This window comes from Miscanthus floridulus, chromosome 1, assembly GCF_019320115.1.
Source record: "Miscanthus floridulus cultivar M001 chromosome 1, ASM1932011v1, whole genome shotgun sequence".
Classification (NCBI taxonomy): Eukaryota; Viridiplantae; Streptophyta; class Magnoliopsida; order Poales; family Poaceae; genus Miscanthus; species Miscanthus floridulus.
In genome coordinates this window covers 912,658-938,362 of record NC_089580.1, presented here as the reverse complement: position 1 = coordinate 938,362, position 25,705 = coordinate 912,658, and the positions used below count along the sequence as shown (strand labels likewise).

At 46.0% G+C, this 25,705-nt stretch overlaps 2 protein-coding genes across 6 annotated transcripts; both read right to left on the bottom strand.

The window, feature by feature from the left end:
* Nucleotides 1-7,030: 7,030 nt before the first annotated feature.
* LOC136470744 (multiple C2 domain and transmembrane region protein 14-like) lies at nucleotides 7,031-10,525 on the bottom strand. The gene has a single exon (XM_066468486.1). The coding sequence runs from the start codon at nucleotides 10,397-10,399 to the stop codon at nucleotides 7,202-7,204; it is 3,198 nt and encodes a 1,065-aa protein (XP_066324583.1). The 5' UTR covers nucleotides 10,400-10,525; the 3' UTR covers nucleotides 7,031-7,201.
* Nucleotides 10,526-14,911: 4,386 nt separating this feature from the next.
* LOC136457295 (uncharacterized) lies at nucleotides 14,912-25,160 on the bottom strand. Of its 5 annotated transcripts, none has more exons than XM_066459314.1 (17): nucleotides 24,921-25,160; nucleotides 24,700-24,831; nucleotides 22,882-23,019; nucleotides 22,418-22,468; nucleotides 21,418-21,507; nucleotides 21,164-21,310; nucleotides 20,856-20,966; nucleotides 20,181-20,249; nucleotides 19,374-19,847; nucleotides 19,095-19,286; nucleotides 18,136-18,303; nucleotides 17,400-17,463; nucleotides 16,927-17,051; nucleotides 15,836-16,105; nucleotides 15,620-15,754; nucleotides 15,340-15,515; nucleotides 14,912-15,200 (listed from the first exon to the last, which is right to left on the bottom strand). In XM_066459314.1, exons 1-17 carry the CDS (start codon nucleotides 25,011-25,013, stop codon nucleotides 15,125-15,127), a joined length of 2,511 nt encoding a protein of 836 aa, XP_066315411.1. In that variant the 5' UTR covers nucleotides 25,014-25,160; the 3' UTR covers nucleotides 14,912-15,124. The 5 variants fall into 5 exon arrangements, with proteins under 5 accessions (XP_066315411.1, XP_066316010.1, XP_066313732.1 ...); XM_066459913.1 differs by having other exon boundaries at nucleotides 19,095-19,283; XM_066457635.1 differs by having other exon boundaries at nucleotides 19,095-19,847.
* Between the last annotated feature and the right edge of the window lie 545 nt (nucleotides 25,161-25,705).

Sequence of the window (25,705 nt, the reverse complement as noted above, 5' to 3'; positions counted from 1 at the left end):
GCTCCTGAACAGTTGTGCTGTGTAGAGTTCAAATGTGGGCATGTTGGATTGGATTGGACAACGCAGTACAGGATTACTCTGGCTGGAGAATTCAGTAGAGGGGCCGACTATCCTGCTACTACCTTGACCATGACTGCGTCGCATGCAGTCATCATCCACATGGACGTGAAGTCATGATCCAGTGTCATGGCGCTTGGGGTTCTCTTCTCTGCTCATGGTGCAGAGCAGAAGCAGCTTGGACGACGGCTGCCGAGGACCGGGGCGTGTTGGGTATCAAGCGAGCGGGCGTGCAGGCTGCGAACGGGAACTAGACTGTGACTAGCACAAACAGCGTCGGAGATCGGAATCACCTCTACAGGCAGTCAGAGGCAACAGAAAACAAATTAATTGTGAAATAGCCATTTTTCATCTCTCCATGCTTAATTTTCATCTTCTTTGTACTATCAAAATGGTCACTTTAGTCCTTAAACTTTACTTTTGGACTAAATTTCATCATTGAACTATCAAAGTGATCATTCATTTTGATGAATCTATAGAGTATAGACTGTCAAAGTGCCTGATGAAGTGAGGACCGTGACCGTCTGCATATTTGCCTTTGGTTCATACGGGTAGCCGATGGTCAGTGGACACTTGGTTTGGAGGCCTGAACGGCTGGAGCAGGACCACTTGCGGAGCATAGCCGTCACACAACCACTGCAATTGCACATTGCAGCAGCAATTGGGTTCTGCTTCTGCTCCATAAACAATCCACACACAACATAAAAAGGCCAGAAAAGCAGCCGTTGAGCTGCGCAAAAGACGAGCAAGGCGAGGCCGAGAGCCCCCTTGCACGCTGGGGGCCAATCGCGATTCGTGTGATGTGTCTGTCCAGGATCCTTCAGGCGGGCCGCCAGCGGGCAGTGGTAGTGCCTTTGCCATCATTTTCAGTGCATGCACGTACTACTCACTCTGGTGACTCTCACACGAAACGAAACGACCAGATACGGAGTAGACGACTCCCCACGGTCCCGAGACGATAACAAGACTCTGAACACAGTACTACACGGATGAGATTTTTTTTTAATTTTAACACTTTTTGAAAACTAATTTTAAATCTAACATGATCAGATTTTTTTTAAAACTAACACTTTTAGCCGCGCCTATTGTCCTGCCGCGGTCAAATGCCTGTGTCGCGCCATGCATTGTGGCGCGGCACAGGGCTGACGTGGCGGTAACCGGGTCTGCTGACCGCTGACGGGGCAGGGCCTGCCGCGCCACCGATCTTGGTGCGGCAGTGCCGTGCCACGGAGCATGACGCGGCTGCGCCAAATAAAACCTCGCTGCCAATCATGCCTGCCCGAGCAACAAGCAAGCCTGGCCGCCGCGCCCTGCCGCCATTCCGGAACGCGTCGCGCCGATAGTGGAAGTTATTCTAAGTATTGCTTAACGTAAAGTCAATAATGAATTTGTTTCTATATTTTGTTAAAAAATTTTCACTGTCGAATAGAGAATTTGATAAGCCAATGATTTTTTAGCCCCATATTGTAGGATCGGCGGCGACGCGACCATGGACCCTGGCTTTCCTCGATCCCCTCGCGCAAGACGCCGACCACCGGCGTCGAGATACCCCGGGACTGCCGGTTTTCAAACTAGTTGCTACTTAATCTCGCAAGCAGTGATGACGCGACGCATTGAAACGGATATGAAGCAAATAACATAAGTTGACAAGCTGACATATAACATTTTAATTGGTTTGACATAAGTTCGACATAACATAATCAACTAAGCCTGTAAGTTTCGGACGCCAATAATAGTTCGACCTAACAAACTAAGACCCAGAAGTGTAAGGATCCCTCGGACGCCTTTGTCTCTTTGGATTTATTGACAACATATTGGGAGTGTAGCCAACGTCGGTGTGGTCGCGTTGCCGGTGCGTACGGCTCGTACCCTACAAGTATGTGATATGCACGATTACTTAGAATTCTTTATGATCGTTAGTTCATGTAGCCTACGTATTTAAAGAAACTACCTTTATTAGTACCTGTGAGGCTCCTTGGGTACCAAACAGGGCACCACCTAGCTGAGACATGCCGATCTCGTCCTGCGGCCAATCTTCCCACTGGTCGTCGTCGTCATCGTCGTCCTTCTCGTCTTCGGTTGCAGGGTCCTTGCCAGTGCTATGATGTGGTGGTGTACGCACCGTGGAAGTGACACCTGTCATCTGCTGAGAAGAGCCGGCTGGTGTCCTCAAAGAGGCTGAAGACGTGCCACCCGACCGTGCCGAGAGTGGCGGTTCCTCATAAGGAGTATCCATGCAGCTCAGCTTCTGAGCTAGCTTCATGCAGCTCTTCTTCACCTTCTGCATAAATAGACATTAAAGTTAGTGCAGTTTCCAAACTGCATATACACTGAACAACACATTTTTGGAACGGACAAGTTTATGTTTACCTCCACAAAAGCCGCGAGAACGCCTGGCCCTAGCCCTCTAGACTAGTGAAGCCGGTACGCTGCTTCATTGGATAGCCTTCGACAATTGTGTCGCCTGGGTATAGAAACGCGGTTGAACAGTTTTAGTATACATACTTAATACCAAATGGATAACAAATTGTACCATTCAAGTATCTTACCACGTATCTTTGTAGCGGGGCTCTCTGTAGCTGTGTGTCCTCTCTAGTGGCAACGTCGTACACATCTTCGATCACATCTTCTCTGAGTCCTCGTCAATCGCTTCCTTAGTGTACGGGGGCTTGATATGTGTCCTCGTAGACCTGTGAAGCCAGCGTAGGTACTCGTCGAAGGTGTGCTAGTCGTGTGGAGGACCCGCATGGACCGGCTGCCGTTCCCTGGTCTCCCACAAGTGGATGTGCGCGTTGTGTGTCACGCGCCAATCCTTGGTCTTGTATCTCTTCCTGCAGTCATACCTGTAACAAAACGATGTTAGTTGTACCACACACACCTCTGAATTGTAGCTCTGTTATTAATCGATAACGCACTCATGCAATCCTTGGTTGGTGGAGTAAAGAGGTATGGGCAGTCTGTCATTCTTCCAAACTGTCTATAGACCCTGATGAGCATGTGAATCTCGACCACGTGGAAGAAAATAAGAGGGACGTTGCAGCGATACTCGTCCCTAGTGACAGGACTGAGATAGTACTGGAGCTCCGGAGCATCCCAAAGACACCAATGCACCTGAACATTTCGTAATTGAGTTAGGCTGTGATATAGTGTAGATCGAACAAGACATAGGTATGATAGTAAAGAGAGCGTAACCTGGTGCTGTGTCAGGACGTCGAGACCGTCCGTGTACTCCCTGTACTTGCGCCTCGCATTCCCTCTAACTAACTCTGATTCCGTCCAGATAAACAGAGCTGTAGGGAGTGTATCTTATCCGTTCCAGTGCTGCATTAAACACGATAATGAATTAGCCATTAATAAACTCATCATATGTAACGATATCGAAGAATATAATGAACCGAAGTATTTACCGGTAAACCAGTATTAAGGGGCCTCCCAACGGGCCATCATTCCCAACACTAAACCTGAAGTAGGTATGAACAACCCCCAAGGTTCGCGTACACTGAGGTGCGACGGCAGGCAACGCATAGCTGTCGATACGTCCATACTAGGACTGCGCTGCCCCAGCTGTACGCCGCTATGTTCTCCCACAGCTGGCGTAGTATGTCAAGGAAGATCCAGCTGATGGTGTTGCCCGAGACGTCTGGGAAGAGGAAAGCACCAAGAAAGTGCCAGAACCAAACTCGAGCGAACCTGTCGATCTGAGCCTCCTCAACCTATGGGTCCAAGTAATCAAAGCGCTCCATGATCCAGGACGACGAAACACCGAAAGTTTTTCTGAAATTTACCAAACAAAATGAGACCCGATGGCTACAGAAAAGCAATGCAAGTATTAAATAAGCTTCAATTTCTTATTTTTCTTGGAAGCCTCGTCATCCGGTGGAAGAAAGCCAGTAAACTGAGCTGCCAACTCCCTCCAGTGATCGTTGTCAACTATCCCTGTCACTAGAAGTCCCCCTAACCGAAGGCAAAAAATAGCCTTCACGTCCTGCATGGTCAAGGTCATCTCGCCACAAGGTAGGTGGAACGTGTGGGTCTCAGGCCTCCACCTGATATAAGAATAGAACGACTGTTACTTGCCTCAAATTTGTTACAAGAAAGTTTACGTACAAAGAATGCACTCGCACCTGTCTACAGCTGCAGTAAGTAGTGCCGGGTCAAGGGGCGGAAGACTGTGGTTGACAACACGGACAAGCTCAAGGAAGCCGGCACGTCGTATGTACGGCACATAACGCTCGTCCCACTGGTGCGCCCTAGTGTACGTGTGGGGCCTCAAAGGAGGCAAGACCACCTCTACATTGTTGTCACTCAAGATATGTGCTCGGTGCTGGTCGTCGTACTCCACCTCAAGAATGTGATACAATGGGTGCTGCGTGGGTGGGCCATCCTGTTACAAATTGATAAAAAAAGCGTTAGAGTATTCAAATTAACAAAATTTAAATTAACATTATGTAGCATTGCAAAATTTGAACTATTTGTTATGCAATACGAACACAATATGAAAGCACATGTATATATTCAAAGTAACATTAACAGACATACCACGCACTTATAATATAAACAACTTCACTAGAAATATAAGCATTTGACGAAACTTCATGAAGTCATCAAAATCGACGTATCACGCACTAGTAAGTACCGACGTTTGTAAACTAGTAGGTATACCCAAAATTCCTAACTAAATAACTAACTATAAACTAATTAATAAATACCTAATCAATCCATAAACTCAAATTCCTAACTATACTAGAACACACAACCTCGAACCTAAAAACTACCTACGTAAATCACAAACAAATTCACTAACCTAACTATCCTAAATCAGTAAGTATCCTAAATTTGACAAACTATTATAAATCAATAACAATCATAAAACCCTAACTATCCTAAATTACTAACTATCATAAATCACTAATTATCCTCAATCACTAATTATCCTAAAATAATAATAATCAAAATAACATGAAATCGAGATGGAGGTACCTTAGGAGCTGACGGCCTTGACGCGTCGGCGTTCGTGGCGCGGCCGGCGTGGGCGCTGCGCGGCGTGGGCAGGCGGGCACGGCGTAGGCGGCCGTGAGAGCTGCGCGGCGGCGGGGCAGAGGCGGCTGGCGGCGGGCGGGCGGGCGGGCAGCCTCGCTGCGGGGTTTTATTTGGCGTAGCCGCGCCATGCTCCGTGGCGCGGCACTGCCGCGCCAAGATCGGTGGTGCGGCAGGCCCTGCCCCGTCAGCGGTCAGCGGACCCGGTTACCGCTACGTCAGCCCTGTGCCGCGCCACCATGCATAGCACGGCACAGGCATTTGGCCGCGCCAGGAAAATAGGTGTGGCCAAAAGTGTTAGTTTAAAAAAAACAGCCGTGTTAGATTTAAAATTAGCTTCCAAAAAATATTAAAATTAAAAAAAAATTCACGGATGACATATATAATAACAGTCCAAGGATATCTGCCCCCCTCCTTCTGAATCCTGTCTGCCATATGAAGCAAAAGGCTCGCTCACGTGAACACCTGCCTTTTCCCGTATGCTTACAATGCGCACCCGTACGGCAGATCTGGTGGCCACGCCACGACAACAAGTGTTGTAGCAGCAGTAGATTATTTTCAGCAAAGCATCTTTTCTCTGTTGGATTTTCAGGCCCATCACCAGCTGCTCGCAGCAAGCCATCTGATCTCCACTCGGTTTTCAACCGCCGGTGTGATGGATGGCCTCGCCACGCTTTGAATCTTTGATGATGAGCGGGCCACCTATTACCTTCCTTCCACTACGACGATGATGCCATGCGCTTGAGGAACTCGCAGTTAGTGATAAAGTGAAAGTGAACTCTTCGTCTTCAGACAATCAGACATCAGAGATCAGAGCAACATACAGTATTACCTGAAGTGATGGTGTTTGTGTTGGCAATAGAGATGGACACGTCTTGCCAGTCCTGGTGATGACTCACTCACATGGACATGATCATATGAGCTCTCCCTCGTTGCCGACTAGAACATTAGAACCGCGAGCACTCGGCTCCTGACAAAAGCTCGCGAGCTTTTGCAGAGACGCGCACCATGCGAGAGCGTGGCAAGTGGCCTGCGCTGCGCCCGTTCTGATCAGCTGAATTGATCTGCGTCTTGCAGTTTTATATGTGTATATACTCCTGCAGTATGTGTTTAGGTATGTCGTGAGCATGGCGGTTTCAGAAAAGTGCACGCTCTGATTATGCACGTGCTGACTGGTGAGGAATCAGAACCAGTGGCCTTTGTTCAATGTTCATGCAGATTCAGAGATTCTGCTCGATGTCCAGTCCAGATCCTTGGCCTATTTCGGTGCATTCCTAAAGTGCTAACTGGTAGTACTAGTTTAACAAAGGGCATTTGTTGTTCAATTCTAACGCGTGGAGATCAGGGGAAACTGTTCGATTTCCTGTAAGAATCCGGAGAAAATCACCCCTTCCAATACCAAACAGAAGCCTCAAATGTTCTCTGCCAGTTCCATTGAAATTGCATTTCCGTTTCTGCTCCTTCCCTTTGATCCACATCGCAAGCTGTAGCATCTAATTTCTGATCCCACTGGGAAAACATCCTGTACAAGTTGGGACCATCCATGTGTCATCCTCAACCCAAATTCATGTCTGGAGACGAAAGAATGTAACAAAATCAGTTGCATAGTACTGTACCAAACGAAGTACTGTTGTTGGTAGAGCAAGATTTTTTTCCCTGACTGGAATTCAATGCAGCAGTGTTCTTGACTGGCGCGATGCAACGGCCAATTTTTCACCCTCCAACGACGATCATATGGTTTAAGCCTTAAACCATTTCAGTTTCACCCACAATCAACCATTTCAGTTTCACCCACAATCAACCGCATGAATTCCCAAACGCAAAAACGGAGATGACGCCCGATCATATGAACGAATGAATACAATAGACATTATTATTAATGTTATTGATTGATGTTGCCAACATCGACCAGGAAGCCTCATCAGCAGAGGCTTGTTGCTGTTGACTGCAACAACCGATAAAAAAAACTTAAGAAAATCTGACACAAGCAGATTACACGGAGAAGGGAAGATGATGAAACGATCAAGAAAACGAACTAGACTGATCAGCGATCAGTAAGTAGCAGAGGTAGAGAGCAATTTCAGCATGCTGTCTAGAGTCTTAGACTCTAGAGGACCCGGTCGGAGAGCGACGGCAGGCGGCGGAAGAAGTTGAAGCCGGCGGAGGGCATGTCGCCGCGGAACCTGGGGTGGCGGAGGCAGTAGAACCCCATCCCCAGCAGCAGCACCTTGAAGGGCACCGCGTACAGAACCAGCGCCGCCAGCAGGCACACCACCGCGAACACCGCCGTCGCGCGCGGGTCCCGCCACGACAGCAGCGCCTCCACGCGCTCCCCCTGCGCCGCCACGTCGCCAAGCAGCGTCTGCGCGCGCCCGGCCACGGCGCGCAGCCGGTCGTACCGCATCCGGACCACGTCGGCGGGGCGCGCCGAGGGGAGCCCGTCGAACTCCTCGTCCAGCTCGTCGGGGCTCACGCTGTCCGCGTGGGACAGCCGCGGGTCCATCCCCGTCGGCTGCCGCGCCCGCGCGCGGTACCGCCACAGCAGCACCAGGAACAGGTACAGGCACACGGTGGGCAGGATCATCTCCGGGCACAGCACCACGGCCACCAGCAGCGCGTGCACCAGCACGGTCGTCGGCGGGTGCGCCCAGGTGCGGACCCGGTGCGCCCACCGCACCGCCGTCGCCACGTGGGACAGGCACCCGACGACGCGGAACCAGTTGGCCTTGCTCCGCCGCATGCTCCACGAGTGCGTGTCCGTGTCCAGCAGGTACTGCACCACCTCGGGACCCAGCGGCGGCTCCGACCGCGCCAGCCGCCCCGACACGATGCGCATCGCCGTGTGACGCAGCACGTCCTGCTGCGCGGCGCCCAGCGGCTTCACGTAGTGCATCCGGGGCAGCAGCGGGCTGCCGTACGCCTGCATCAGCGTCAGCCACGACGGGCAGGTGAACCGGATCGCCAGCTCTAGCTCGCCCATCTTGCGCACGCCCACCGGGTGCACCGCCGTCAGCGCGAAGGTGTTGGCGTACACCCGGTTGGTGTCCAGCGTGGAGAGCCGGATGCGGAGCTTCGCGACGCGGGAGTCCCTGGGCAGCTTCCCGGGGTCGCGGCCGCCGTCTGTGGCGGCCTTGTACCGGACGTTGTCGAAGACGGCGATGGTGAGCACGGTGCAGGGGTCGAACACGTCCCACGCGTACTGCTCGTTCCACCGCGGGTTGAACTGATCCAGGATGGTGCGCGTGCGCGCCCACTTGGGCCCGTACTTGAGCACCACGTACGCGTCCGTCGACCCGCTCGCGCCGTCCTTGGCGATCTTCATCGGCACCAGGTTGGCGGCGCCGCGGACGCCCACCTCCAGCATCCCCACCGGCGGCTTCGACAGCTGCTTCGACGCCGCGCGCACGTCGCTGGCCACGTTCGCCGCCTCGTCCAGCACGTGGTACCCGCCCTCCAGGCACACGCGCACGTGCACGCGCCCTGCGTACGGCCGGGCCTCGTCGCCGCACAGGTTCAGCCAGCGGGACGGTGGCTCCACCCGGTCGTCGGATCGCCTGTGCACCGTGGACAGGGGCACGCGGGCTTGGCCCACCGTCTGCCCGGAGAACACGTCTTCCACGACGACGGTCAAGAAGGGGTCGAACGGCTCCGCCGCGACGAACAGCAGGTCCTCGTTCCAGCTCGGGTTGGCCGTCCCGGCCGCAGCGCTGCCGAGCGGGACGCGGCCGGTCTTGAACACCTGGGCGCCGAGCTGCGCCTTGACGTACAGCTCCGGGAAGACGGGACCGCACTGCTTCGCCTTGGCGTCCGGCGGGGACGGCAAGCGCAGGTCCTGCGCCTGGATGACACTGAGGCGGAGGTACCAGAGCTTCGGGGAGATGTAGGCCTTGGAGCGGGTGTGCACCAGGTAGCCACCGGAGTCTGACTGCCACGCCTCCTGGAACGCCTCGTCGACCTGCGTGCCGACCCACACGGCTAGCATGACGTCGCAGACCGCGGCGCCGTCCTCGGAGCCGTGGCCGTCGAGGGTATACCACTGCGGCGCGAGCGCGCTGTCCGGAGGCGACCGCTTCGGGACCTCCTGGAGGTCGAAGGAGACGAAGCCCAGGTTGGCGTCCGGCGGAACGGGGTCCCCCTCCTTGGCCGGCTTCTTGGCCTCCTCGTGGACGGTGACCTCGAGCGAGGTGTCGGTGAGGCTGTCCTTGTGGAAGGCGAACACCAGGTCCCACTCTTCGGCGGCCGTGGCGGCGCGCGTGCGCACGGCGTGGGTGCCGATGGACAGCTGCGCGTAGAGTGGCTGGGTGTCGCCGCTTCCGTGGCGCTTGGCCTTGAGGAGGCGGACGAACAGGTACGGCACGCGATCCACCAGGTCGTACGACGCGCTGGCGCCCGACGCGGCCATGCTCTTCTCGGCGGCGCTCTGGGGGCGGATCTCCAGGTCGCCGGCCACCCCGGCGATCGCCAGGTCCTTCTTGGACGGTGAGGGTGGCGGCGCCAGCTTGGACGGAGAAGGCGGCGGCGCGGCTGCCGCGTCTTTCTTGTCTTCCTCCTTAGCCTTCCCTTCCTCCTTGGGCTTGTCACCGTCCTTCTTCCCCTTCTCCGGCGACTTCTTCTTGCCGCCCTTGTCGCCCTTCTTCTCCGCGGACTCGGGTTTCTTCTCCTCCGCTTTGGCCTCTGCTGGCTTTTTCTCCTTGGCGGGCGCCGCCTCCGGCTTCTTCTCCTCGGCCGCCGGTGCGGCGGCGGCGGCGGCGGCGGCTACATCTGGAGCCTTGTCCTTGTCATCCTTCCCCTCGGCCGCCGGCGCCGCCGCCGCTTCCTTCTTCTCCGCCGCAGCCTCTTCGGCGCCCTTCTCTTCCGCCGCAGCGGGCGGCGGCGGGTCATCGACGAACCAGATCTTGAGCCCGATCTCCCCCTTGATCTGCGAGAAGACGCTCCGCTTCTCGAGCGGGTAGTAGACGAGCGCCTCGTCCCCGGCCTTGGCGAAGGAGGCGCCGGCCACCTTGACCTTGCCGAGGAAGGTGCCTCCGCGGCGGCCGCTGCCGGCGGCGGCGATGGCCTTCTTGTCGTTGTAGAGGTTGAGCTCGAGCGTCTCGGAGGCCATGGCGTCCGGGTCGTGGACGAGGAACTCGAGGCGCTCCCCCCACTGCGGGTTGAGGTCCCGCGGGCGCGTGGCGGTGCGCCGGCGCTGGCCGTCGAAGTCGACGACGGCGTAGGCGCACGCCGTGCCCTGGCCGTCCTTGGGCATCAGGTTCCGCGCGTTGCACACCTCCACCACCACCCGCCGTCGCGCGCCCTCCGCCACCATCGCGGCGCCGCCGGGGGGAAAAAAGGCTAATCGATTGCGGATCCGATCCTTGGAAGGTTCTTCCGTGTGTGCGTGCGTTGCTCTGAGGCTTGAGAGAGAAATATGACCGTTGGAGAGGTCACAAGAGCGGGGGAGGGTAGGAGTGGACTGAGAGTGAGAGGGGCGTAGGCGGGCGGTGCGGGTTTAAAAGGGGAGGCAACGGGCGGGGAAGGTGGGACCGGGTTCCACGTAGGACGGTGGTGCGCGCCACGTGTGCCTGCGGGCACGGAGACTTGTCCCGTAGCGTTAGCGGTAGCGGTGGATGCCTGGACGGAACGCGAACGGGAGGGGGTCGGGTCGGACGGACTGCGGGCAGCGCGACAGGACAGGGACGTTTAACGGCAACGGCATTGACGCGACGGGACACGGGGCCACGAGCGGCAGCGGCGGAAATCCCACGCCCCCGGGCTGCGTGCATGGCCTCGCGCTCGCCGGGAGCCTGTTCCTGTTCGCGTGGCGTGCTTTGCGTCCAGATCCTTTTCGGGGCTGTTGCGACGCACGTCCACTTCGTTGCGTCGTAGTCGCGGCTGGCTCACTCTGCCAGTGCCAACAATGGCGGTGTGGTGGGTGGAGGCATGGTCCTCAGCAGTGTTGCTGCTTCATTTTTTGACTCGCTGGGCATTTTTGAAGAAAGAAAGTAGAGCCACAGCGCAAGAAAAAAAAATCGAAGTTTTCATGCTAGTGACGTTTTAATAAAGTTGTCTAAAGTCAACAATTTAATCTCTGGCTACGAGTTTCCATATTAATATATTTAATATATCTAATACCATGGCAAACATATATATATATATATATATATATATATATATATATATATATATATATATATAATAAAAAACTATCCTTCAAACAAATGTACTCGTATCATTTTAAACGATCAAACCTAACATGTAGAAGGTAATTTTTTTAATCAAAGTTTTACAATGGTTGATTTCAGATTATCTCAAAACAACATTTATTTGTTACCGGCTACCACCGTAGCAAGTTACAGATCAACGACCGACGTTCACATCAAACAAACACTTGTTTGTGAGCGACTACCACCATAGCAAGTTATAGATCAACGCTCGACGTACACGGGCAACAAAATTATGATGTTTATATAGCTGGTATGAATTTTGAACTTAGTGAAGAATTAACATGTATGTATCTTACAAATATGGGCATGAGGATATCCGTGTTTCTATGTCTATTCACTTCTTTTGTCCCTCTCTTTTTGTTGTTATGTATTATTACTACCTCTGTCTCAAAAAGTATACAATTTTGTCTTTAGTTAGTTAAACTATCTAAATTTTAAACAAGTTTATAGAAAAAGGTGATGATACTTATGACACATAGCAGGTGTACTATGAAATTACAGTTCATGGCAAATCTAACTATATTTACTCCCTTCGTTTCAAAATAAGTCTCTATCTCTCATTTCGAGGAGTCAAACCATCTCAACTTTAACCAAATATGTACCCCCAAAAAAATACTAATATTTGTGATACGAGATAAGTATCATTAGATTAATCACGTCATATTTTCATAGTAAATTTATTTAAAGATATAAACGAAGAACCTATTAGTTATAAGAATAATATGCTATATATACTGAATAATTGTGATATTTTGATGCCTAAGAATGTGGGAATAAACAGCTATGAATCATCCAAGTTGGGTCTAGTTTAAGTCAACTTCAAGTCAGAGTCAGTGCTCAGTTCGGATTCAACACCGCACTAAAATGGAACCTATTCATATGGAGTCTAGTAATTGAGATGATCTTTAATACGTTCGAAAACTAATTAAGCATACGATAGCTTTAATTTGGTTCTAGTCCTAATTCAACATTCACCGTAGAATTTTGTATATATGTTCTCAAAGACAATGTGTTGTGTCCTAGATTTGTCAAAACTATGTCATATATGTTTTATAGCTAGAAGTCGCCGTCAAGAACTTTTTGGGATTTGCTTTGATTGTTTTCGTCATAGGATAATTTGGACGTTGTTTGGTTTGTGAAACCTCAACTTGTGAGTAATTTGATATTATGATTTCCCCATTCTTCATCACTGCAAATACATATCATCGCCGGTATTGTCACCGCCGGTTTAGAATCGACAGTGACAATACGCCACTGCTAGTTTGTGTCTATGAGTAGTTGGAGATTTGTGTATTTAGCAAGTTTGTAGGAATATGAATATGTCTACTCTAAATAATATACTTAGAGATTGATGCTTTTGATTGGTTAACTCCATATTTGTTTATATATTCATTATTGTAACCCTTTAATTTGTACTTCCCACCAAAAACTGGGAGTCATGACACGAAAAGTTTAGTTTGTCGGGGTCATTATTAGGTCCATCTAAAACCCGTTCAGCTGAACTAACATCCGGATTTGAAAGTATAAAAATGGAACGGAAATGAACAAACTAAAGATGAACAGCAGGCCACAACTAGGCGATCGGTGTGAAAACGCGCCTAGCAAGCAAGGCAACTAGGCAAGGTTTGTCCAAGTAGAGCGAGCGCGCAGTAGCTTTTGCTTTGCGGTGAGAGCGTGATATGGTCTATGGAGCCACTTACGCAGGGTGCATGCGGTGCCTGTCCGTGTCCCTTAATAGCGTGAGCGTGCGTGGCCGCCGATCACCAAACGGTCGCATTGCTACACGCGGAGCCGCGGAGGTGTCCATGATACTCTCTCGGCGGAGTAATAATAAATAAATTCATTCGCGGCGCACAGCCTCCATCCACCCCGCCCGTTTCACCGGCCGCGGCCGGCAAGCTCGCAGTGTGGTCGGTGGCGGCTAGCTACCACTGCCCACCGCCCACTGTAGCATGGCCTCATGCCTTATATGTTCAGCCCAGCGCCTTAATCAGCGTAATGTTCGTTTGGCTTATAAGTCGTATTTTTTCAGCTAACGAATATAATTTTTCTCTTAAAATAAATAAGTTAATAGTACTTTCAACCATAACTTATCAGTCAAGCGAACAGGACACAGGTTTATTCTTAATTTGGACCCTTTCATGACACCATTGGTGACCTGTGCTATCTGCTAAAACAGTGGATCAGTGCCGTGCGTGCCCGTACGTGATGATCATTATTTTGACGTGGATCAGGGTCATCAGAGCAAGTAAAAAGGCTAGCAGCTAGCCGTGGAGACTGGAGAGTCTCGGAGACGCACGCACGCACGCAGCAAGCTGTCGCGCTGCATGCATGCATGATGGCGAGCTGGCGTAACGTAAACATAACGCTGACACGTACGTACACGCGAGCACTGAAACACAACACTACTCTCCCCTCCCGGTTCATGTGCCGCGGCCTGCAACTTAACAGCTCTTGCTGCATGCTCGCCTCGTAATCCACTGCTTCGACGGTCGATATGATCCCTCAGATCGATTTGCAGGCTGTGCATGCCGTTAATTTTGTTCCTTGTGTACATGCACACGGTTCTAGTCGTCCTATATATATATATATATATATATATATATATATATATATATATATATATATATATATATATATATAAAACTACTGTTCTGTAGCTGGCCATAGAATAACTTATTCTGTAGCCACTTTGAGTTACGATAATTACTATATTAATTTACGAGATTATAGTAACTCCTTACTAAGTGGTTTACTATAACGTTATGGTAAATATTCCCATGTGTTATAGTAACCCAACTATCGTAAATATGCATTGACATTATGGTAAATTAGTATATAAAATTATGGTAAATAGAGGTGGCTACAGAATAACTTATTTTGTAGCCGGCTGCTGAATAGCCTCTCCCTATATATATATATATATATACACACACACACACACACACTAGGACGGACTCAAATGATATTTGCAGGCTAATTAAGCCCATGACAGGGCCGTACGGCCTCAACAGTGAACGCACGCGCCGTGCGTGCCAGTGCCAGACGATTGACAACATAACATGCATACGTTATGCATCTATCTCAACCTTTCTCAACGGCTCGCAAGTACTGCAACAACATTGTAACAAAATCAAATTAGCACGCAGCTCAAAATCCCAAATATAATGCGGTCGTCATGTCTGGATTGATCCGGGCTATACTAGTCCTACCTGCAGGTTCTACTCTGGTTTATCGAAACGACCCATCGTTCTACCTGCAGATTGGCCCCAAAGGCCTAACGTTTGAAAAACATAGTTCTACCTGCATTTTCTACATGTTTATCGAAAAGACCATCCGCATCACAACTCTGAATTTTATTGAAGCAACAATGCGCACACGTACCAATTCAAGCACATACTGTATAGCAAGAGTTGCGATGCACACACATTTTGCCACCAATTTGTGACATCATTTTCCTGTGATGATGAGAGGGTCGTAGTGTCTCGTATATGAGACGGAACGAAACCACTCTTTTTTCAGGCACCCATTACACTATCGTGCATGCAGATCAGACAGTGTAATGGGTGCACTGAAAAAACAGTTTGATCTGCATGTCCAACTGAGCCAAACAGTTTGATAGGCCGGCATAAGACGATTCTAATTTCAGCATGGTCGGTGCATCTGAACCTACAAGGAATGCACAGGGCAACTCCAACTTCACCCCATTATTAGTTTACAGCTGGAGAATTTTTCAAGAGTCAAGAATATAACAGTCAGTCACCTTATGAAAACTACAAAATTCACATTGGACACAATGGTTTGATTAGACCTACTGCAATGGCACTCTAGTTTGTTTGCACTGATAGCTCATCCTCCAGGTAGTTGTACTCAAATGTGAAGTCATTCTTGATTCTTTGGCACCTGCAAGCAGTGTTAGCAACAGGTTAGCTATCACCAGCACAAGAGTGTACCACCACCCCACGATGCACAAAAGAACAGGACAAAAAAGTAAACACAGAATGCATTACAGTAACATTGCTCGAAGGCAAGGCCCACATACCATCCTGAGCCATCCTCGGTGACATGGAAATCAAAGTATACATACGATCCCCGCTCATACTCATCAGTCGTGACCTGTGGCTCCACATGCCGCTGGAACCAGGTATTGTATCTCCGGTGAAATCTCCATGATTGCTTCTTCAGTTCTCTAGCAGCCAAGTATTGTTGGTATGTGTTCTGCAACAGAAGAAAATTATTAGGAGGAAAAACTAAGAACTGATGAAAATTCGCTGGTAGTGGCAGGAAACAAATATAATTTGGAAAGAGTAGGGAAAATTGACCTGTTGGTAGTAGAACGCAAAGAACAGCATGTCAGTAGCTAATGTGTCGCTACCGATTCTTTCCCAAAAGGTAGGATGTGATACAATTGGTGCCTGAATTTGGGGGTAACTAGCAGGGGTAACTGCAGGGTGCCGCTGAAAATGAGTGGGTAAGAAAGTAAGAACAATGCCCTAGAAACTTTGTAGCAGGTACCCATGTCCTTCAAAAACCCATACCGGAATGTAAGTTTTAGCACGCTCGGAGTCCTTGGGTTGTGGAAGCCTGTGGAATGCAGCTTCGAGCATTTGCAGATTATAAAGCTGATCATGACCTGAACTAGCAGAAGTTACGGTAAGGTTATCTCCGATTGCACCAAGATCAGATACACTTCTTCGGCCGATAACACCAACACCAGATGATGACATTCCAGGTTGCAAAGGCTGCCCAGGTGATAGATCAGTATCCCTAGGCAGCTGAGTGCTTTCTGCTGCAGGTGCTGAAGGATTCTGTGAAACCAAACCAGAAAATAGTCTTGAGAATGTAACAGGAAGCTAAGCACAGAGAAAAGCAGGATAAATTCCATGTGTCTAGAGGACAGAAAGATATTTACTATGTTCAGATCGGTTGGACTTTTCACTTAAGAGTATGGGATGGTGAGTCCAAGCAGTTTGTTTGGACCATATGGATAACAGTCATCATATAGTTCAATGATAATTAAGAATAAGAAGCTTGAGACCTTGTAGAGCGAGAAAGATATGCAAAAGGCAAACTAATGCAATAACATGTTAGCAACCACACATTAGTTTTCTGGGACATAAATACTTCACCAACTTTCCACTGATGGTTTTGCAAGGACCATAACATCTGTATAAATATATATCATGTATATATTTATCTTTCAAGAAAAACCCCATGAGCAAGTTCCTTGATGGACTATGTATTTATAGTTCCTCAGACATTTCCCTTTCAATAATATACACATTTATAAGCATTATTGACTGTACCGAAAAGCTTTTGCCGATTTTAAGGATAAGTCAAGCCATTGCAAAATCTAACTTTAATTACACCCCACCCACCCACCCACCCACCCAACTTTCAAAAGAAGTTCGAGACTTCGAGTAGAATTCCTATAACAAAGTAACAACTGAACTGATTTTATAACTACTTGGTAACTTCAGCTTTCCATATTAGTTTTCTAATTAGTTAAACTCGAACATCTAATGCAGTTGGAAGAAACAAACTGAACACAGCCAAAACTGATTTCATGATCAGACATTTGCCAACAAAAAAAAGAAGGTTCGAGGACATGTGCAAAAGCTTGATATACCGAATATGGAATCTTTGTGTCATCTTCACTTGTTTGTTTATTTGCTCCCGTTGTTGCGGAAGATTCCACACCAACATCTTCAGCCAAAATTTGTTGTTGTTCTTCACTTTTTATATGCCCAGCATCTGCACAGATGGGTAAATTCTCAATGCACGACAGACAACTACAAATGATAAAATACTTCAAACATTGCATTTTCTTTGCCAAAAAAAAGGGCGTACCCAGTGCAGAGAGCTCCCGCTCTGTGCGGGGTCTGAGGAAGGGTGTCAGTGGCAAGCCTTACCCTCGCTTGTGCAATGCGAGGAGACCGCGACTCGAACCCGGGACCTTCCGGTCACAGGCGGTAAGACTCTACCGCTTGCACCAGGCCCGCCCTTCGCATTTTTTTTGCCAAACTGAAAGTAAAAAAAAATCCGGTGTTCTTCTGCAGAACTGGGCGCTTATGAATTCTGACGTTGTAGATGAGGTAATACCTGATCCTTGAACTCCAAGCCCAAGATTCACTTGGGAAGATATAGAGGAACTCTGTGAATTGAACTGCACAAATAAACTGATCAGTGTGAAAAAAGCAGGTTATAAGTAGAAGCAAGAAAAAGAAATAAAGACACTTGGCGGAAAAAACGAGTATTTTTTACAAAATTATTCTACAAAGGCGAAAAGCCGAAAACTACCACATACACATTTGGAAACTTATTTCACAGAACTACACCTTTTTAGCCTTCTGTATCACAACTATATTTCAGTTATCTAAACTACTTTCATAGTCATTTTATATCAAAATTATACCTTTTAAAGAATTTATATCCAAAACTATACTTATATTATCATCCCATTTCACAAACCTACACTTTAAGTGGAGTTTGCAATATAGAATGATTAAAAAATTGTGTAGTTCGTTATACAAATTGCTAGGAGAAAAGTTCTGCAACATGAAATGACAACAGGAGTGTAGTCTTATGAAACAAACAGTACTCCCTCCGTTCCAAATTATAAGATGTTTTGGCTTTTCTAGATACATTCCTTTTACTATAGAAATTCAATCCTTCATTTTCCTCCATTCCAAATGCGGCCTTAAGATATAGAAGCCTAAAAGGTACAACAGTGACAGAGAATAAACATCAAGAAACAAAACAGAGAAGTAGAATATGGATGTGCTCAGCCAAGTTGTATTTGCTGCAAATTTTAATATTGTAGTAGCAGCAGTAGAACCTGTTGTAGAATGGGATTTGGCTGCTGTGTTGGAAATTGCTTCTGATTTATGCCAGTTATATGAGAAACATTCAGAAGGCTGCCACCTTGCTGCTGTACTTGCTGCAGTCTTTGTATGTACTTCTCCCTGTGATCAGCAGATATCTCAGGCCTTCCACGAAATTGACTCTGGAAATACAGAGAGAGAAAATGTCATATAGGCAAACAAGTATTGGTGAGCCTAATGAGGAATTATCAAATCAAAGTTCAAAATAAAAAGTTCTTTCAGTACAAAAGCATCAGTTATTTGGATGCATACAAACAGAGGCATTGAACAGGAAAAAAAACATTAACAATTCACAAACAAAACCAAGAACAAACTCAGAATAACCTTACACATGATTTGAACAACTCTCTCCAGTAAAAAAAGGTTTTGGATAAAATTGACTTGAAAACTAAATTGATACTGTCCTTTCTTTTTATATTGGCTAAATATTAAGGTGTACATGAGATTTATTGATGTTTTATCATGATTGCTTCCATTTTTCACAAAAACCTGCATGCACTCACTAACTATTCTCTCTTATGTCTCCAGTATACTTGAAAAGGGGTAGCTTGGTAATTCTTCTTCTCTCATTCACTTGATTTCACACCATTAGTTCTTGTTCCCATTCCTCCTAATACACCCTATAATTTAAACCAAGGGAGAAATATTCCAGAACATCACTTAAAGTTGGCTGGATGGAGCAGTTGCTATTAAGAAATCTGATCAAGTGACCAAGGGCAATTGCACTACTCCCTCCGTTCCAAATTATAAGACGTTTTGGCTTTTGTAGATACATTGCTTTTGCTATGCACTTAGATATGCACTATGTCTAGATACATAGTAAAAGAAATGTATCTAGAAAAGCCAAAACGTCTTATAATTTAGAACGGAGGGAGTATACAATAAAAATAAAATTAACAGAAGTGGTACATACAGTTTCACTTTGATTTTGAAATGTAGCAGCGGCTTGAGGTCTCCATTGAACCCCAGAAACAACTGGAGGAGAAAATACTCTTCCACCAAGAATAGGGTTTTCATTTGGGTTAGCAGAATCAGAGCTAACTGCATCATTAGTCCTGGGAACCTGCTGGGGTTGAACTTTACTGCCAAGAGGCGTAACCAACTGCTGAGAAAGACCACCACTGTTAATCTTCTCGTCAGTGTTCAATATATTTCTTTTGGACAAGTCATTTATTGCAGGAAGTGCACTAACCGATCCATTTCCTGGGACTGAACCAATAGTTATGGGAGCTGTACCTAATGCCTGACTACTAGTTATTCCTCGAGCTATGCCCCTGCCAATTCCAATTTCAGTAATAGCAGGAGATGGTCGTCGTGGAGGAAAACTCATGCTTTCATCATCCTTCAAGGTGATAGATAAGTTTGCAGGAATTGAGGTAACAGCAGGCGTATTCTCAGGAGCACTTCGTGGAATAGCAGAAGAAAGTATTGCAACCGCTGTGGTGGGAACAGTTGGTCGCACAGGGGAACTAATTGTTTCTGCAGGTACAGAAACAGCTGCACTACCAGTACTGACAGCAATGGGCACAGCCGGTACTGAAGGTCCAGGATTTCCACCTTTTGGAGGTGGTGTTTGTGGCGCAGATTCAGGATTGCTTTCTTGTGAAGCTGTCTCCTCTGTTTGATCTTGTGATGTACTTTGTGAAGGAGTTGCTGATACTGTAGGCTGAAAAAAAAAAGATGAAACAGTTGGTAAGACAACAGACAGTTAATAATCAAAATGACATGAGGATTGACCTGAAAACACAGTTCTCTAATTTGTTGTTGGATATGTTCTTATTGCACCAATATTGTAGCAAAACCAACAGAAATTCAAGTGGTGACACTGATGGGAATGGACACATATCAACAGATTCAGTACTAGCACTTTCAAATTTACAGAAGCAAATCTGGCATTTATTTATCAAATATGAGAAATCAAATGCATATTAATATAAAAATATTATCTTACATTTCATCTGTACCACAAACCATCAAAATAAATAATAACAGCATGAACCTGAGTAGGTGAAGTTGCAACTGAACTCTTTGTGCTCAAAACTGCAGTGGTCGAAACAGAAGCAACACCCTGCCAATTATGAAACAAGGCTGAAAATATATAACTACATGAGAGGGGGGGAAGCAAAACAAAATGTAAATATATAAGGCAGAGGAACTGCCTAAAAAAAACAGACTAAATGTACATAAAAAAGGACCTCTGCTATTGATAACGATGTTTGTAGCAGCCATATAAAAACTGTTAATTTTTATATGACACTAATAGCTAAGCAAAAGACTGACACAAGGATTATTTATCTATCATAAATAACTAATATACTCCCTTCACTCCAAATTATATGTTTTTATGGCTTTTCTAGACACAGCTTTTGCCATGCACCTAGATTTATGCTGTCTAATCTAGAAAAGCCAGGATGACTTATAATTTGGAATGGAGGGAGTACAATCAAAAATATATATGCAAACAAATCCCCTGATATTTATTTTCTGATCCCAACTTGCTTGGGACTGAAAGGCTATGTTGTTGTTGTTGTTGTTGATCTTGCAATCTTACACCCGCACCCCTGTCAGACTCCAACTCCCACACCGGGCCACTGTAACACTGTTGATTTTCTGCTAGTTGTTTCCATTCACAGTCATAAGAATAAAAACAAATTAGCCAGCATTTATAGCTTACCTTCACAAGACTAGAAGGAGCAAGTGAAACCATGTCTTCAAGTGCTTCAACCTTCTCCATAGGCAATGTGCTATAGAGGTCCTCAACATCACTGAATTCATCAAAGTCTTCCTAAACATGAACGAAGAAAACAAAAAATAACAAATAAAAGGTCGATCATTTGCCTGTACGTTATCACAATTCACAATTAGCATTCAACAATACAAAATAGGATATCACTCCCTCCGTCCCAAATTAGAGATCATTTTGGACGACCTATAATTCAGGAATGGAGAGAGTATGAGAGTCAACTATGAAGGCAGACATACCTGATTACGTTCAACATAGTCATCAAGGAAATCTTTAACATCATTGACTTGCTCAGGACTCAACTCATCATTATCCAAAAGTCTCAAGATTGACTCCAATTTCTTTATATGAGCTTTATGTCTCGTAATAGACTTCTCTAAATGTATCTAATCATGCAAAATCACTTCTTATACAGTACAAATTATAGAAAAATAAGTTCCATAAATAAATAGTAAAAGTAGGATTAGTATGGAATAAATACAGCTGTTCTTACCAGTCGAGGCGGTCTTTGCTTTCCCTTTTTAACTGAAAGACCTTCAACCTCTGCTTCAAAGTAATCAATCTGGCTTTCCAAATCACTAACCTGTAAAAAATAACATGGTCCAAGAGGTACATTAGAGATAATTGTGAGCACTTACAACAATAAAGCAAATAATAGTCATAGCAGGAGCCATCAGTAATCACAAAACCACTAAGTAGTAAAATTAGAAGAACCATATAAACACCAAAGAGATATTTTCAGAGCAATAAGATCAAAGAAACTAGTTACACCAATTCTGGATTGTCTACCATCACAACAAGAGAATCGACGTGTCAGAAGGAACAGAACTCAAGGTAAGGTATTCAGTAATCACAAACAACATAGCATATAACGGCCCACTCAGTATGGTTCCAGATTCTCATAGAAACATTTCGGATCCAGATTCTCTCTAGAAACATTTCTTTGGTGAATAAAAATCATTCCTGTGGAAGCAGTTGGTTAGCTGGCTGGAATCGAATCAGAACCAGAACCAGGCGATTAGGCGAAACACCTAAGATGTCATTTCCCTCGTCGGTCAAAACACCAAAACATTTCTCTCTGATTCTCATGGAAACATTTCCAGCTACGTTGATTTGGCATGGGTTCTGTCAATTCTAGATAGAAACAGAACTGAATCTATCATACAAACACGCCCTAAACATCCATGTGATAGTTTCAAAGCAATTGGATCAAAGATCAAAGAAACTAGTTACAACTTGCAACCATTCTGAATTGTATCATCACAAGATGATTCTATTCTACATTGATTCTACAAATAATACATGGAAATCGAATTGACATGAGGCCAAAGGGACAAAAACCATGTCCTCGGAAATGAATTAAAGACCCAAGGTATTCTCAAACAAAATAGCATACATATGTTGTGATTTACCTATGTGGTTCGGTTAGTATACAGAACAACAGATATGAAAGCATAAGAGCACGAGAGTAGCAATTCAGGATTCCAACATACCACATTATTAAGCCAGTCTCTTGTTTCAGCTTTGGCCTTTTCTTTGGGATCCTGCACCAAATAAGAACTAATTATTAGTTCATGAAACAGAAGTTGCAAGATAATGAGGTCCACAGCAACTCAAGATAAATAGTACTACACTAGACTGCCCTGAGTTATTGGTACTTGATTCATGGAAGTCTAAATTGCATCAGTCAACGATTGCATCTCAATGCCAACATTGAATACTAAGATCAGACTCAATTCTTTTATCCTAACCAAGTTTAACTACTCCAGGCAAGAAATGTGCCAGATCGTACAAGATCTAAGAAACATACTCTTACAAGGCTACAAGAAAAATAGCACAAAATAATTTTGAAACAGTATCCTCATTCTTAGGACGAGGATGTTATAGAAACAACTCGAAACATGTACATGAAGTTAGGAAAGTATGATAGCACAAACAAAGAAGTCCAAGTGCTTACTGTTTTTGGTTGCTGACCTAACCCTTCTTTTGAGAAGGCCTTAGTTTTTGTTTCCTTCTCACAAACTTTAAATCGTTCCATCTCTCGTTCAATCTGCTTTCGGGCATCCATCAGAGCCTGCTCATAAGAGGCACTAACCTATGTCAACATATATCACAATCAATTAAAACCAGAACAGTAAGGTATGTAACTTAAAAGTTATCTGCATTTGGCAATGAATAACATATCACATGAAGAAAAACATTACTTCACCAAGAAAAGCCACTGAAATATGCAAACAACTATTGTCAAATACTAAAATCAGGAATCATACCACAATTCTTCAGCAACATAGTAACATTTTTATTTGGGTCACTAGTAATATATACTTCACATTGATATTTTGGATGGTTAAAATAGAATACCAACTACCAACTACAACATGAAGCAAACAACTCTAAAAGCTTGTTATCTTCAAAGTTAGCAGAGAGCCTTAAGGAATAAGGACCTTATAAACTCCAGAACTCTACTGACGATTTGTGAAGGCTGAGCGAAACGTACAAAAAAAGAACAGCTGCCCAAGTGAAGGGGGTGCCTTCATCAAACTTAATGGCATCTCAAGTGACTACACCTCAATCTAGCCATAGTCTTTGATGATCACAAGGAGAGATATAAACGAGAAGCCTGGTATCATAATCTGTAGACAACAATACTTACTCCATACTAACAAAAATCAATTATGTTTCTGCGTTTGCCAGGACTCCCAGAGTTTAAAGGACGGGATCTCCCAATTGAGACCATCTAATATATCTTTAATCACAAAGTTCTTAATATCAGCAGTGCTACATACTTTATAAACTTCGCTAAAAACTAATGATTCACTATCACTCTTATGTTTTTTTTTAATAAATGCCACTATTTGCAAACTCAGTTCAAGCACAGGTATGTTTTCCGTATTTCAATAAGAATGCAATGAAGTCAATGTGTGGCTCATTAAACAAAGTCTAAATAGACCAGCTAGCCTAGCCTGAAGGAGCATATGGCATCCAGATTTTTTTGTTATAAACTACCCAGATGGACTACTCTTGCTAAATACAACAGATAAAAGGCATACACATAGTGCATTAAACATTAGATATCAATATGTACCAAGCACAGAGAAAAAATGGACTGAGTGGACTTGAAGAGTAATCTCAAAGCCACATTGCTAAGTATCATCTACTCTCGCAAATTAAACTGCCCAAAAAAGTATTACATATTGCATCCCAACAACTTTGCATTGCAAGTGGCATCTAGTGGGAACAATGTAGCCCATGGACTGCAGACAATCTTGGTGATGGAAAATGTGATAACAACAAAATCCACATCCTCAGCATGTTAACAGAACCGTCTAGCATCATTATTACAGGAGAATCTAGATAACGGAACAGCTAGCAACGCCAAAGAAAAAAGAGCAAAAGAATGGGTAGCAGTATTAATAATAACATCAAAACCCTCTGCAGCCCTGACCCTGACAGGATACATATGAAACTGATCGCATCACCAGTTATACCTACACTGTATCACCCGAATTATCACCTAGATGATATACAATAACGGAACCATTCTCCAGTGAAGGTCCCTACTCACTGATCACCACCCGTGTTGCGCCACACAACATAACTTGTTCAAGACGCCCTTCTACCCAGCACTCAACTAAAGAGGACAGCATAACGGCACATTGATCACAGCCTAAAGTCAGCAAACAGCAGCAGCACTGCATCGCAAACAATCATGCCCCTCCACGTGCAGACATAGAGGCTTGCTAGGGCAAGGGGCAGGACTCGAGGTAATCCTCACCTTCTTGTCCTTGATCTCGCTGGACTGGATCCACGTCTTGATCTGGTCCCTGTACCGCTGCAGCTTCTTGATCTCCTTCTTGAGGTCCGCCTCGAACTTCTCCTTCTGGTTGGCATTCTCAGTGTCGTAGACCTGCCCCAAAACAAAAACCGTCTACAAAATTCGCAAGAAAAAATTCCGGCAGGGGCAGGGTGAATGGAAGGAGGGCGCTGGGGGCGTACCTTGTTCCAGATGCTGTCGAAGACGTCGACGCCCTCCTGGACCTTCTTGAGGACGCGGTCGATCTCGCCCTGCAGCTTCCGGCTGGCGCCCATGGCTGAGACGGGGGTGCCCTCACGCTCAGGCGCGGCTAGGGTTTACGATTTGGGGGGAGCAAAGGGGGGAGAGTGGTGGGGACGGGTTTCGTTTTCCTCTGCCGTGCCTGCGTGGGGCGACGTTGGCGAGAACGAACGTGAACTGGACTGACGTGCTTTTCAGTCCGGGAGATCTGGGCTATGGCCGTGGGCTGATATCTTCTGACGGCTCGGACATTAAAGCCCAAGTTTGTACGTAACAACTAGGATGTCTAACAGGCTTGGGCCAGACTAATCCGATATATATATATATATATATATGTGTGTGTGTGTGTGTGTGTTGTTTTTGCCTGTTGAATTATCACTGGATTCTACGTGTTTCTTCTCACATTCTAAAACCGGACGAATTGCAGAACTATTTTCTCTCTGTGCTGGTTATAAGTGTTTTCCAAGGCAGTTTTCATCCTTTTTAAATAAAAAATCCAATAAACACCTAATAATGTTTTTAAACCACAATAATATCTAAATTTTTAAAAGGGACTGACTACCCATCTTGTGGAAGATTGTTCAGTTTGTTTTCTTCCACTTTTTCAACAAATCATAAGTTGCCACATCACATCTGTACAACAAAGCACAAAAATAAAAAAGCACATGTACGTAATAAAAATCTGGAAGATTTTCAGGGTAGTTATCTTCCACTTCCAGAAAAAGTG

Bases quoted from the DNA above. Each gene is read 5' to 3' on its own strand.
- LOC136457295 (XM_066457635.1), bottom strand. From the start codon at position 25,013: ATGGGCGCCAGCCGGAAGCTGCAGGGCGAGATCGACCGCGTCCTCAAG. The intron at 22,469-22,881 runs GTAAGCACTTGG...TATTTGGTGCAG, and splicing joins TAGGTCAGCAACCAAAAACA to GATCCCAAAGAAAAGGCCAA. The intron at 17,464-18,135 runs GTTCTACTGCTG...TTATTTGTGCAG, and splicing joins CAAATCCCATTCTACAACAG to TTCAATTCACAGAGTTCCTC.
- LOC136470744 (XM_066468486.1), bottom strand. From the start codon at position 10,399: ATGGTGGCGGAGGGCGCGCGACGGCGGGTGGTGGTGGAGGTGTGCAAC.